This window comes from Crocodylus porosus, unplaced genomic scaffold (assembly GCF_001723895.1).
Source record: "Crocodylus porosus isolate Cpor-Errol unplaced genomic scaffold, CroPor_comp1, whole genome shotgun sequence".
NCBI lineage: Eukaryota > Metazoa > Chordata > Crocodylia > Crocodylidae > Crocodylus > Crocodylus porosus.
Window position 1 is genome coordinate 5878031 of NW_017728939.1, and position 13044 is coordinate 5891074.

Consider the following 13044-nt stretch of genomic DNA (forward strand, 5'->3'; position numbering starts at 1 on the left):
ACCAGTCTCTCCAGTACTCCCTGTAAGGGTCCTAATTCCTGGGCTTCAGAGTCCATCCTTGTGTGGCCCAATATTTATTTGTACAATAGTCAATATTCGTACAAAATTGTTGGGTGTTAGTGAGAAAGCAGAAGCAAATATGGAGCTAGCAGAGGACATGGACAGTTGGCAACCAAATCTTAAAGAAAAATTGACAAAAAACACCATAGTTGCACTACCCAGAAGCTGAAGTGTGAGGCACAGACTATATCTTTATATATGTTTGTACAGCTGATTGCAGGGCTTCAGACAGGGGCTCTGGAGTCTTGTTATATGGTAATTTCGGGAGGCTCCTGGAGCTCTTAACACCTGGATTGTCAGCACATTACCACCTGAAACTAGTTGTAACCATTCATTAGGCAGCTTAAAGTTATGTTATTCCAGGGCAGGATTATCTCTGATCTCTGTTACACACTTTGTGTTACATTAAGGTGCAGCCACTCTAGGCTACACCTGTGTGAACACCCCACCCTCCCCTCCTCCCCGGCTGGCCCAGATCAGGCCCTCTGCCCCCCTTGCCCTCCCAACCCTCCAGACCCCAGGTCACTGCCCCCTCACCACCCCCCACTTATTTGGGGAGCCCTGCAGTGGTGGGGGCTGGCAGGTTAACCCTTCCCTGCCTGTTCCCCTGGGACAGACAGTGCAGGCAGCCACAAGCAAAGGGTGGTGGGGAAAGCGGGGGAGCCAGGGGCAGAGGGGAAGCCTGTTATGGGAGGGGAGGGGGGTTCTTACCTTTTAGTCCTCCAGGCCCCTGCTATCTGAGCATGGGACTGCTCCGAATTCGAGCTAGCGCTAACACCCATCAGCATGCGTGTGGCTCACGGCATAAGGCATTAAAAGAACACATACCCAGACACACGGCAGCCCATGTAGCGGCCTGAGGGTAAATTCTCGGCTGGTTTGCCGAAGTTGAAGTTTTATAACCCTGCATGAGCAGCCCCTTCAAATTCAACTCCGTCCTCCACCAATGGTATCGCATATCACCCAACAGAGCCCTTTCTCCCCTGTTCATAACCTGATCTCTTACCTGATGCCAGTGAAGCTATTCCATGGCAGGAGGGAGAGAGTCCACTCTGCTCGTGTTGAGGGTATTACTGGTGATGACCTGGTGAGGTTTCCACCTGCTGGGTGTGCTGGCCTTTTGCCAATAAGCTCAGCAGCTCTTTTTAGAGACTTCTTTCTTCCTCCTAAAGCCTAGCGTCATAGAAAAAACAAATCTGACATTATCACTGAGCATTATGGCTCCTATCCAGCTCTGAGTGAACTCCACGGGAGGTTTGCCATTGAACGCATTGGCAGAAGGATTCAGGCTTCCATGGGTAGCGAGATGCTACACAAGGCATGTTGGCAAAGCGATGACACTTTGCCCTTTTGAAGCACACATGCCAGGGTCCAATCCAACTCTGGCAGGTTGGTGTTACCTTCATTTTGCAGACAAACTACAGGAAGGAAGGAGGAACTGAACCAGTATCTTGTAGCGTGGCTACTGTAGTTCTCAGTTGGATGTACGGGTGGGTTTCTGGACAGCCCTAAGGCTATTATGGGTGGTGGTAGGGGCACAGTTCGATGGCTGTGTAGCACAGACAGAACCAAGTACCCCACAAATAATACTGCTTTATAGGAGTAAAGTCACTGATAAAAGGAAATTGGTTCCCACTCCTCCAGCTTTTCCTCCAGCCACTCCCAGCTGCCTAGGCTAATGAAAGGCATGTGGCTATAGAGATGCTGCTTTGATAAGGCCTTCCTTCTGGTTTCCAGTGTGTTTTTTCCATGCAATTTCCTTTTTAATAATATCTAGAAAATTGTGGCCTGGAATTAGTACAAAGCAGGCTACTCCCAAGTCATATCCAGGAGACAAGGAATTGCCAGACCAGGTGGGACCTGAGGTCCATCCTGCCTCTCACAGTCCCCAGGACCAGGTGCTTCACTGGAAGATGCAGAAGAGATGTGTTTCCAAGGATGATGTAGCTCTTCCTGAGAAAACGGGATTGATACCACTTACCTCAGCAAGCAAGCTTCAGTGAAGCACAAATGGCTTATCCGAGGTGCGCCCAAAGTACTTGTGCTAAAATCCTGTTTTCAGACATGGGGTTTTATTGATTTAAAGTTGAAACAGAAAAAGAAGACATGCTCCACTTCTTTAAATAGATGCTTTTATTAGTGGTGAGGATCAATTGGCAATGGACACATATGGGGCCAGACCAGCAGTGAGCATAACTTAGGATTGGTCCATTGACTTCAGTGCAGTTATGCTGATTTACACCAGCTGAAGACTTGACCCTTCTAGAATACATGTTGGCTTTATATATATCTTACATATATATAAGAATACATAGTGGCTTTATAGATATCTTACATCCACAGCAGCTAGGTTTGCAGCCACCATCAGTGCAACGTATTCTACATTAGCCCCGAGACAGAATGAGAGTATTGTTCAACCCCCTATGTACAGACCATCCCCGAAATGCAGCAGTTTTCTAGGTGGAAAACAGAAGCTGTCATGAGCCGGTGATTTTAACTCTGCTTTCCTTTGAGAAGGGGAAAGAGAAGAGTCTGAGCAGTTAGGTAGCAAATCACAGTTACAGGAGTGGCTATCCAGTGTATATTGTCACTAGGCAATTACTCTGAAAGATGCTACCGAAAGGGATTACCACAGAAAGGACTGGGTGGAGGATCCCATAGCAGAAGGTTGGACTAAATGTTTGTGGCTGATTTTTAAAGGGCAAGTCCCTTTCACAGATGACAGGAGAAGGGGTTCTCCATCACCAAGCCCCCATGTCACCAGGCACTGCAGTCTATCAGGAATTCCCCCCCCTGCAGCTGGCAAAACATGGCATTATTTCCCTCTTCCCACTGGGCTCAGAGAGAAAATACCCCTGTGGCATGAACCTCCCCCCTCCCCAGGAGCTCTCCTGGGCTAGGTCAGGTTTCTCCAGCTTCATCCCACCATTTTCCATTGCACCTTTGAGATACATAAGAGACGTGCCCACCCTAGCTGGAAAACCTGCCTTGTTCCTGCTGCCTTCTCAGCCGCTTTCCCTTTGCCTGTTGATGGAGGCTTTTAGTGAGGACGGGCAGATGACACAGCAGGGCACAATCCTGTTGGAAAGCTCAGTGGAAGAACTGCCCAGCTGCACCATACCAGGGATTCAACTAGTCTGTTATCCTGTCAAAAAAGCAGCTTGCACCGAGTGATTTACAGGACGGTGCAAAGAGCCATGTCATTGCCTAGCTCTAAACCCCATAGCTCTGGCCTCCGGTGCTCTCCCGGCTGGGTCTACCACATACCACCCCCTTAACTTCTGCTCTTGATTTCTCCCAGGCCCACACGTCCATGTGGGGGGAGCACCCAGCGTTGCTTACACCCAGGCACGCAAGAAGAGCAGCTGCTGTTCCTTGGGTTGATTGCAGAGTCAAGTCTGAGCTTAATCAGGGCTTCTTGACTCTGCTGCCGAAGCTAATGAAAACTAAAGTCACCACCAGAAAGGAGGCACTGGTTTCCACTGAGGACCATGAAGAGCACGCCTCCCATCAGCTGTCCATCCCTGTGTGAATCCCAGACCTCCTTTAGGGAACAGCCTCTGTTCCCTTCTGGGAGGTGGCAGGGATTGGAGCACTGGGTAGCTTGTAATCAGCCCCATGGAAAATCTGCCTGCCCGCCTCGAGACTGCTTTGCTCGCCCTGGGCACAGCAAGAGTCCTTGTCAAGAAGTCTCTCATCCCTCCTGCTGCCTTTTCTCTTAGACAGCTTCTCCCTGCACCTTTTCCCCACAAGGTAGCAGGCCTCCATGAGGCTGAGCAGGATGCACACGCAGGCTGTGATCACCATGAAGAAGGTGAAGATATTCTTCTCGGTGGGTCTGGAGATGTAGCAGTCCACGATGTTGGGGCAGGGGGGGATCTCACACCTCACCACGCTGGGCAGGGTATAGTTCTTGTAGAATCGGTGGAAGATGTAGAGGAACACCACATCCACGGCGGCCTTGAAGATGAGGCTGAACAGGTAGGTCCACCACAGGCCTCCCCGCTTCTTGCCGGGGTTAAGATAGAACCGCCGTTTGCCCTGCCCCTCTGCCTGCCGGCACTTCTGGTCCTGGGCTTCTCGATAGGCCACGTGCATGATGACCAGCAGGGACGGGCAGGTGACCAGGATGAGCTGCAGGGCCCAGAGGCGGATGTGGGAGACAGGGAAGTAGTGGTCGAAGCAGACATTTGTGCAGCCCGGCTGGCGCGTGTTGCAGTCAAAGTCCTTGTGGTCATCGCTCCACACCCGCTCGGCTGCCACTACATAGACCATCACCCGGAAGATGAAGACCAGGGAGAGCCAGATGCGGCCAAAGACGGTGGAGTACTTGTTCACCCCACTCAGGAGCCCTTCAAATACGGCCCAGTTCATGGTCCCTGGCTCTTGTTACCTGGGCCTGGAAAAACAAAAAAGGAAGAGTGAGGTGCAACCAACACAGAGCCCCACTGGCTGAGCCCCAATCCAGTAGTCCATGTTCTTGCTTTAATCACTTGCTTCCCTCCCATAAAGGGAAATAGGACTCTGGAGTTCGGGCTCCCGTCCCACCCCTCTTGCTCCAGCCCTTCACTCAAGCTCTCCTCCCAGAGCTGTGACTACAACCTAAAAGATTCCCATCCTCTCCGGTTCTAACCACTGGACCCTACTCCCTTCATTACTGGGAAGACTACCTAAGCAGTGCCAACTCCCCAGCCCCCTTTCCCATTTCTCCGGCTCCTAAAATGCACTCCCTCTTGCTGCTAAAATTGGTCCCCAGTGTGTAGGCCACATCCCAGATAGGCAGAGCATGCTTGAGACACTATTAGCCATAGCTGTGGTCCAAACCAGGAGTCTTCCCGAAGACAGGGTAAGCCTGGGAAGCATATCAGACAGGCCAGCATTGCTTATTTTAACAAAGAGGCTCAATTCTGCCTCCAGCAAAGACTAGAGAGCCCAAGTCCTCAAAGCAGGGCTCATGGTTAGGGCGATTCAAACAGTGGGCCTTGAACTGGCTCTCAGCTCCAGGCTAGGCTTTCCCTTGGGAGCTTGCTGTGTTTAGGATGTCCAGTAAAAGTTTGCTGGCACTTAATGGGTCAGAGGAACCTTTCCTACAGTCTTTTAAGCTGCTGTGAGCAAGTCTGGGAAGGTACGAATAGCAGGCATACTTATGTGAAGTATGCACTTCAGGTACTCAGTATGAATCTCTCTCTGGCGCGTGCACACACACACACTTCTGAGTTGGGAAAGCAAGTTGAGGAGGTCGAATTTAGCTCATGAACTGAGGCAGGGACTCCTGGTGCTCCCCTCAGAGAGCATCTTCCCTTAAGGGCCTCTTTTTGACATGCACAGACAGGGTGAGTTAGGAAAGGAGGCTCGTTCTCATGAGTCCCAAGGTCCGGGCAGGCAGTTCTGCTGTCACTGAGCTAAGGAACAAGGTTTCCCCAATTCACCACAGTTCCTGCCGAGGATGAATGATGCATGCCACAACTTCCCTTGCTGGGAAGCTGGAGTGACTTCCGTAGGGACTTTGACTCCCTCCCAGGTGTGGCAAGGAGGTCGGGGGTGTGGCTGTCTGGACCAGAGCACAAGGACGTGGGCATAACGAGCTGGGTGAGATTCTGGCCACAACCCTTTGTACTGGGTTCAAAGGAAACCTGCAGTCAGAGGGCATACAGATGGCGAGGGGCATTCACACCAAAAGCTTCGTGGCACTGCTGCCAACCAGCTCAGAGCCCCAACTGTACAGCAAGACCCCACTAGGTTGGACACCACACGCACGTCCTGACAGGTCTTCAGGCTGGAGTCCCACCACCTCGTAGAGGAAGGGCCAGTGCAGAAGGCTTAACATCTGCATTAACCTGACCACAGAGGTACCTGGCCCAGTGCTGGAACGGGTGTAAATCAGTATGGATCCAGTGGAGTCAGCAGAGCTGGGCTGATTTAAGACAGCAGCAGAATTGGATTACAGTACTCTGGAGATGGGAATCCCAAGTGCTCCCTGGTTCAGAGATCTCGAGGCTTCCTCCCGTTGTTAATTTTCCTACGTTCCTCTCTCCTGCCACTCCCCTCGTTAGCAAGGTATTTGTTATTCATCTGCCTTGTGTTGCCAGGCACGGCCTAGGAAGACAGCCAAGACAAGAAGCTCAGGGATGAATCAGTGCGTCGGTGGTGCTGAGGCCCATTCCCTTCACTGGCATCTGACCTCTGCCCCATGAATCGGGATGTCTCCCATACCACGGTCCCTCTGCCCCCACAGCCTGGGCAGGGTTGGAGAAACTCCAGATGCTGCAAGGCAGGGCTCATTTCTCAGGCCCGACAAGCCAGAAGGAGAGAGAGATTCATAGATTCATAGATGTTAGGGGCTGGAAGGGAGAGACGTTTGCACGTGAGGCACCAGACCGGACATCATGGCCCGGAAGCCAAATGGGAGAGCTGGAGCGTGAATACAGCTGGCTGCTGTGCCCCACCCAAGATGGGCACGTGGCCTGTTTAGAGCCAGGAGAGTGGGGCTGGGAGACCTGGCGGCATCCCCAGTGAGAGCTCAAATCCTGAAGCTGAGGGGAAGCAGCACTCAGTTATATATCGAGTGGCTAGACGTGGCAGTCTGGAGGCCTGGGTTCTAATCCAGCTTTCATCCAGACTCACTCTGGGTCTTGGACAAGTCACTGAACTGCCGTGCCTCAGTTTCCCCATCAGTAAAATGGGCATAGTGCCCTCCTTCATCAGGTCCACATGTCGGAGGTGCTGTGCAAATACAAACTCATCAGTAATCTGTTACTGTGCCGTTTGCACACGTGCACGCGCACCCTGGACCTTGACAGACACCTTCAACATCCACACGGTGCAAACCACAGTGTGCGCTGCCATGCACGGACACATGAGTATGCCCTGCACACACTCAGCTGGAGTGATTTTGCTCTCATTCGAGTGTCGATCTAGAGTGCTTCTGTCTGACTACCTAGAGAGGCAGACGCGGTCACCACACCATACCCCCTGCCACCTCTTACTTTATTTCCTTGCACACTTCTGGTGCCAGCCTGAGAAGCTTTGCTCTCTCACTGATGCACCATGGGGTCAGTCTGAAGCTAAAGCTCCCTTTCTCTCCATGTGCCTGACCCAAAGGCCCCATCCCCAGAGATCAGACATCAGCCCAGGCACATAAGGCATTTTCAAACTCAGTAGACCACGACGATTCCCCTCTCCATCTCCAAGAAAGCTCGTCTTCCTTCTGACAACCTTCCTTACCTGCTGGGGTCACCTCTGCAGAGCTCCGTCCATCCGTAAGGGGCTTCTCGGTATTGGCTTTCTCTTTCTGCAGCAGAAAACTTGTTTGCCGGAGTGAGAGGCAGACAAGGAAGCATGATTCACACTTGCACGCTCATGAGCTAGGAGGAGTTTCCAGTGGAAACCCCTCTTGGGGAGGGACGAAAGCTTCAGGTTGGTTTTCAAGCTGCTCATTGGCTTCCAGCTTGTAGGTGTCCTAGAAGCATCCCAATGGCCTGCCTTGAGGTTAGCTGCATGTGTGGGACATATTGGTATCAACAGGCTTGGTCCCAGCTGGTATCAGCGATGCAAACAATGCAAGACATGGGGCTAGTCATGGCATGTGCCATACCCACCTCCTGCCAGCCCTAAAGAGGGCTCCACCGCTGCCAGAGCTTGCTGCCATGCCTCTGTTACAGGTCCCATTTCCATGACTGGCTGCTAAGGATGGTCTGAGCCTGCCATTTCACCCCAGAGCTCACCAACTGCACCCACTGGTCAACACCTATTCATCCCGGATGATGCAGCCTGCTGCACAGCAAGGTTTGTTCAGATCTTGCTCAGGTGCCTTGGGGCTCTGGTGCCTGCAGAAGAAGGTGGCATAGGGAGAGCACCTACAGGACCTACAACCGGTGGGGAAGGAAGCCCTCCAGTGCCAGAGAAGTCTGTCAGTGTAAAGCTGACAAACACTGTCCCCAGGGCCATGCCAGGCTGGCGGCCAGGAGGCAGAGGCCATCCTACTCTACACTGCATGACCTGTAAGGCAGCCAATGGCTTTACTATCACACATTAGGGTCAAACTGAGCCCTCTTTACCCCAGTTCCACTTTCACTCTCCAGCCCCGCAGAACAACCTTTCTGCAGGTTACAAGAGGTAGCCCAGGCTCCAATCCCTCACGTTATCCTTCTGTGGATCAGCACAGCCATGAACAGAGAACACAGGGAATCAATACCTATCACCAGGTGCCAGGACCCTTCCCCTGCTGCTTCCAATATGGCATGTGGGGGTTTGGGGATCCCCAGGAATGGGGTGGGGGGAGGTTAGATGCACCAAGTGCAGAGGAGAGAGATCAAACCAGCTCACCAGTGTCACATGGAGGGAAGTGGACACCTCCGGGGATGGGTAAGGGGAGGAGAAGGAGTTCATCTCTGAGCCCACAACATGCCCCTTGCTCTCAGCCATTCTGGGACACAGATCCTAGAATCACAGAAAATCATGGAAAATTAGGATTGAAAGGACCTTGGGAGGTCATCTAGTCCAATCCCCTTCTCAAAGCAGGACCAGCCCCAACTAGATCATCCCAGCCAAAGCTTTGTTAAGCTGGGCCTTAAAAGCCTCCAAGGATGGAGATGACACCACCTCTCTGGGTGACCTGTTTTAGTGCTTCACCACTCTCCTAGGTAGAAAGTTTTTCCTAATATCCAACTTAAACCTCCCTTGCTGCCGCTTGAGCCCATGGCTCCTTGTTCTGTCATCTGCCACCGCTGAGAACAGCCCAGCACCATCCTCTTTGGAGCACCCGGGCAGGGAGTTAAAGGCTGCTATCAAGATGACATGAGCTTGAGCAGTCTCAGCCCAAACGGCAAAGCCATTCCCCTAATTTTGACCCCAAAGAGCAGTCTGATTGGTCACCTCAGCAGAGGAGCCATGGGGCGAGTGGGCCAAAGCTAAGAATTACTCCTCTTGTTCTTGGGGGGGTTCCTCCCGGCGGGGGCTGAGCCACTCTGGCCAGCAATGACATGGCAGAAGCTTGTGCCACAGCTGCATCCCGCTGGTCAGAGGACTCCAGCGACTGATGGGGCAACATTTTGGCCTATGTAGGCCAACGGGGGAAGCTCGAGAGGTCCATCCTTTTATGGGCTCCCCCAGGTGCCTGATGGCCTCTTCAACGTGAGTCTGTTTGCCCAGTTTTTCTGGCTCCGGCCAGGTTAACGCCTCTACCAAGCTCCTTTGGGATCCTCTGCCGCTGCACCCATGGCAGATAGATTTTCCCTCCCCACCTTTTAATGAGGGGGTGGCAGTTAATTGTTTCTCCGGGCTTCGTTAACCTCTCCAGCCACGTCTCACTCCCCTCGCGACCACCTGGCATTCATCTGCTTCCTGGTGCTCTGCATTTTCTCCCTCGCAGAGAAATATAACCAGGCTGGGAAAGCAAGGGGCTGACTCAAGGAAGGAGCAGCTGGACTTGAACCTGAGGGCTGCTCCGGTGCTGGACGCTAGGTGGCACCCCCGGACAGCACAGATGTGGCACTGGGCACTGCTGTGTAGCCGGTCGCAAGTATCAGATCTGTTCTTGGTTCTCCGTTTGAGCCAACTATCCCAGGGGAAGGGAAGGGGGGAGGCTTTTAAGAGCCTTTTCTGCATTCCCCTTCCCCTTCTGCCTCACCAGTGCAGGAGGTTCCTCCCCCACGGCGTTTCTAAAGCAAGAGATGCTCCCGGATCTCCCAATTCTTGTTCTAGGAGTCGGCACACCTTTCCCTTGCTAGCACAGCCCGCAGGCTCTCTCTGCTCTCTGGGCCGCTCTTTACTGCGATACCGAGAGCGCTCTGCCATCCTTATATAAGCTCCGTCACGCTGCTCGGGCTCCCCAAACACTCGCAGGTCTAGCAACGATGGGCTAGATTTTTCCCAAGAAGCTCAGACGCTTTTGGGGTCCCTGCCCATGTGGGCCACAGCCGTGTTAAGTGCCTTTAAAAGCTGGGTCTTTATTGAGGAGTCTACAAGGGAGATGCAAGGGTGGGGGGGATGTGTCTGGGGGGACATCCTGACCCTAAGCACTTTTGACAATCTGCTCCATCCAGCTGTGACTCATCTCTTCCAGCCCTGAAATGCAGCAGCTTCTGGGGTGAAATGCGTTGGCTGTTTAACAGGGACATGCTCCAGGATCACACAGATGTGCGGGGAGTAAACATGGAGCAATAAACTCACGTGGCAGATTGGATGTTTTTTTTCAGGAACAGGGACCATTCCCCCAACTAATTTGCATTTTTGACCTAAATCACCTGGAACAAAAGCTAGACCGGATGCATGGGGAACCTGTTGCCCAAGCCTCCTGAATTCGGACAAACATAAACCTGCATTTGATTCCCCGTTCCACGGTCGCATATCTGGGTGCACTGAACTGTGAGAGGGGGAGATCATTGCAGGTCTCTACTTGGCATCCTTAAGCCCCGCTTAATACATTCAGTTTACATCCTGGAGCACCGAGGCAGACCTGATGGGGAGAGACAGAAGAAAAGAATAACACCAAAATAAAGGAATAACACCAAAACATCATGGAAATTAATATGAATAATTCATACTTTCCCCATTATGATGTCATCCCAAAGGATGCTAAAAACCCCCTTTTCCTACAATGAGGTCAAGGGCCGTGATCCTTCCTGGGACAGCACTGACCCACTTACACCAAACTTTTAAGACTCTGGCTCCAACAAAAATGCAACCAGTTCTGGGGTGGAGCCAGACATTGCCAAATGCACTTCGTATAACAGCGCAGGGAGAGAAGTGCTGAAGGAATTATGATGATATAGAGTAATTAAGCTGACTAATCGTCTTGATAACCAGGTGCTCTGCGCGGGGAGGGAGAGCCCAGGTAGCACTCGAGTCATTTGAGCAGCAAATACAGCTTTCATTTGCAATCCCACCGGGTTTTAGAAAATGCCGAGAAACAAATCGAAGCAGCTGTAAAGTAAATTACCATTGTTTGGTGATGGCTCTGGGGAAGAGCTCGGCAAGCAAACAAGCCCATTTGTCCTCATTACTGCCACGGGAAGCGGGGGTGCGGCTTCATCCAAGGAATCTGGAAGCCCCCGAAGGCAAGAGCAGACCAGGCTTCACGCTTAGCACTGAATTGGCAGGGGTCTCCGACCCCCCCCGCCAACCTGAGGCTGTTTCAAGCAGTTTTATTTCAAATAGCTGGTTACATCTGCAGCTCTCCATTTAAACTACCCACTTTGCAGCCACCATGCAGAAGGCCGATCTACTTCAGCCCTATGAAAGGGGTGGGCCAGGTATTGCGGGAGCTAGGCCTGGTGTGGTTTCTCTAGCCCTGGGTTTAACCTGAGCTGTCACGTGTCTGAGGATCACAGGAAAGCAGGGCTGGAAGTGTCATCTAGTCCAGCCCTCTGCTTAAGACAGGATCATCCCTGACCTTGACGAGAGGGGAATCCTGCCTTGTCTCTCAAGTTTCTTCTATGGAAGCCCTTTTTCCAGGATCCACTGTGTTCAGCTGGGACGGGAAGTCTGCAAGGCACTGGCAGCACCCACTGAAGTCACTCTGGTTTGGTGCCAATGGGCACCAACAGGCCACCCCCATGGTCTGCCAACCTCCAGGCTTAAATAAGGCCACTGGGACCAGCAGAGGACTGCAGCCACAGCTATGGAAAGCTGTAGGGCTGCTGGCCAGCTGGCCTAGTCGTCTTCACTCCAACACCGTTCTAACATGGAGCTGCTTGTGTGGCAGGCTTCAGTGCAACCCTGCGGAGGAATACAGGCCCCAGGGAAACAGACTTGCCTGAGTCACCACCATTTCCCAGAGAGGCTCCTTATCCAATAGCTAAGAAAGCCAGCTTGGGAAGGCTGCAGCCACTGCACACGCCAACACTAACGCAGCCCCCTCCCAGGGACCCTTTTGCACCCTCTCGCCTTGCCTGCACCCCTGGCATGGGTAAAGCAAACCTGCCCGTGGCACGGCTGGCAGGGGGAGTGCTAAGAGGGGAGGCACAGTGGTGGTGGGGGGTCCCTGTGACTGGCCAAAGCCAGAGGGGTAACGTGCTGGCACCCCTGAATGATTTGATGTCTTGGGGGAGAAGAGGGATAGCACTCCCGGTCCAGCTAGACAAGCTGGCAAATGCTCCCACCAACCCAATGCAAACCTGGGGCAGAGAGGCCGTGACAGTACCCGCACGTGGGGCATGACTGAGGCTGGTCACAGAGGAGGGAACCAAAGAAGAAATCCCAGGATTATGCAGGCTGAGATACGGCTGCACGACACCTGCCTGCGGGGATCCTTCTCCCCGAGACAAGCCCGTGTGCTAAGAGACACTGCCTGCTGCTTTCCTTTCTTCTCCTTCTCCCTCCATCCCTCTCTGCCCGCATCTTGCCGCTGCCTGACAGCTGGGCCGGCGTCAGGGAGCTGAGCTGTCAGGGATGATGGACACTTCCTATCAGTGCACGACTCCAGGTGGAATACACCTTCCACCTCTCAGCAGATGTGTCTGACAGCCAGGTATGGGCTTCGTGGGCCAAGAAGTGCTCCCTGGGGGAGCTGGAGGATGGATGTAGGGGACTGCCGACGCCCCCTTTGAGACTCCTATCCACCCCCACCTGGAAGACGCAGGGAGCAGAAGCAGATGACCGCGCTGCTTCCCTTTCATGTCCTGCTGGCTGCGATTGTCGTAAACGAACCCGGAGCAGAGCTCAGCCCTGGGCTGTCTGTCAAACACTCTGCAGAATACCCAAATAAGACCGAGTGAGAGAAAGCAAGGCCCAGGTGCTGCTCTGCCATCCCTTCTCCCTCCTGAGCAGGAGACGGGGCTGAAAACCAACCGGCAAAAGCCAGAGCAGATGGTCCCGCGTCTGTTTGGCAGACAACAGCCCGCGGCTGCCCACTCTGCCTTCAGAGGCGGAGGCAAGAGGATTTCAAGAGGCTGGTGGAGACCCTGGTCACAGGCCGGAGTCCCTCTGCCCCTTTCCCACGCCGCTTGTGGGTAGAGGCATCAAGGCATCGATTTCCCTGCAACG

At 53.1% G+C, this 13044-nt stretch overlaps 1 protein-coding gene across 3 annotated transcripts; it reads right to left on the reverse strand.

The window, feature by feature from the left end:
- Nucleotides 1-2178: 2178 nt before the first annotated feature.
- Nucleotides 2179-7416, reverse strand: LOC109318477 (gap junction beta-5 protein-like). 3 transcript variants are annotated; one of them, XM_019547770.1, is made up of 3 exons: nt 7285-7416; nt 6011-6156; nt 2179-4459 (listed from the first exon to the last, which is right to left on the reverse strand). In XM_019547770.1, the coding sequence occupies exon 3, from the start codon at nt 4432-4434 to the stop codon at nt 3607-3609; it is 828 nt and encodes a 275-aa protein (XP_019403315.1). In that variant the 5' UTR covers nt 4435-4459; nt 6011-6156; nt 7285-7416; the 3' UTR covers nt 2179-3606. The 3 variants fall into 3 exon arrangements, with proteins under 3 accessions (XP_019403315.1, XP_019403316.1, XP_019403317.1); XM_019547771.1 differs by lacking the exon at nt 7285-7416 and adding an exon at nt 6242-6399; XM_019547772.1 differs by lacking the exon at nt 6011-6156.
- Between the last annotated feature and the right edge of the window lie 5628 nt (nt 7417-13044).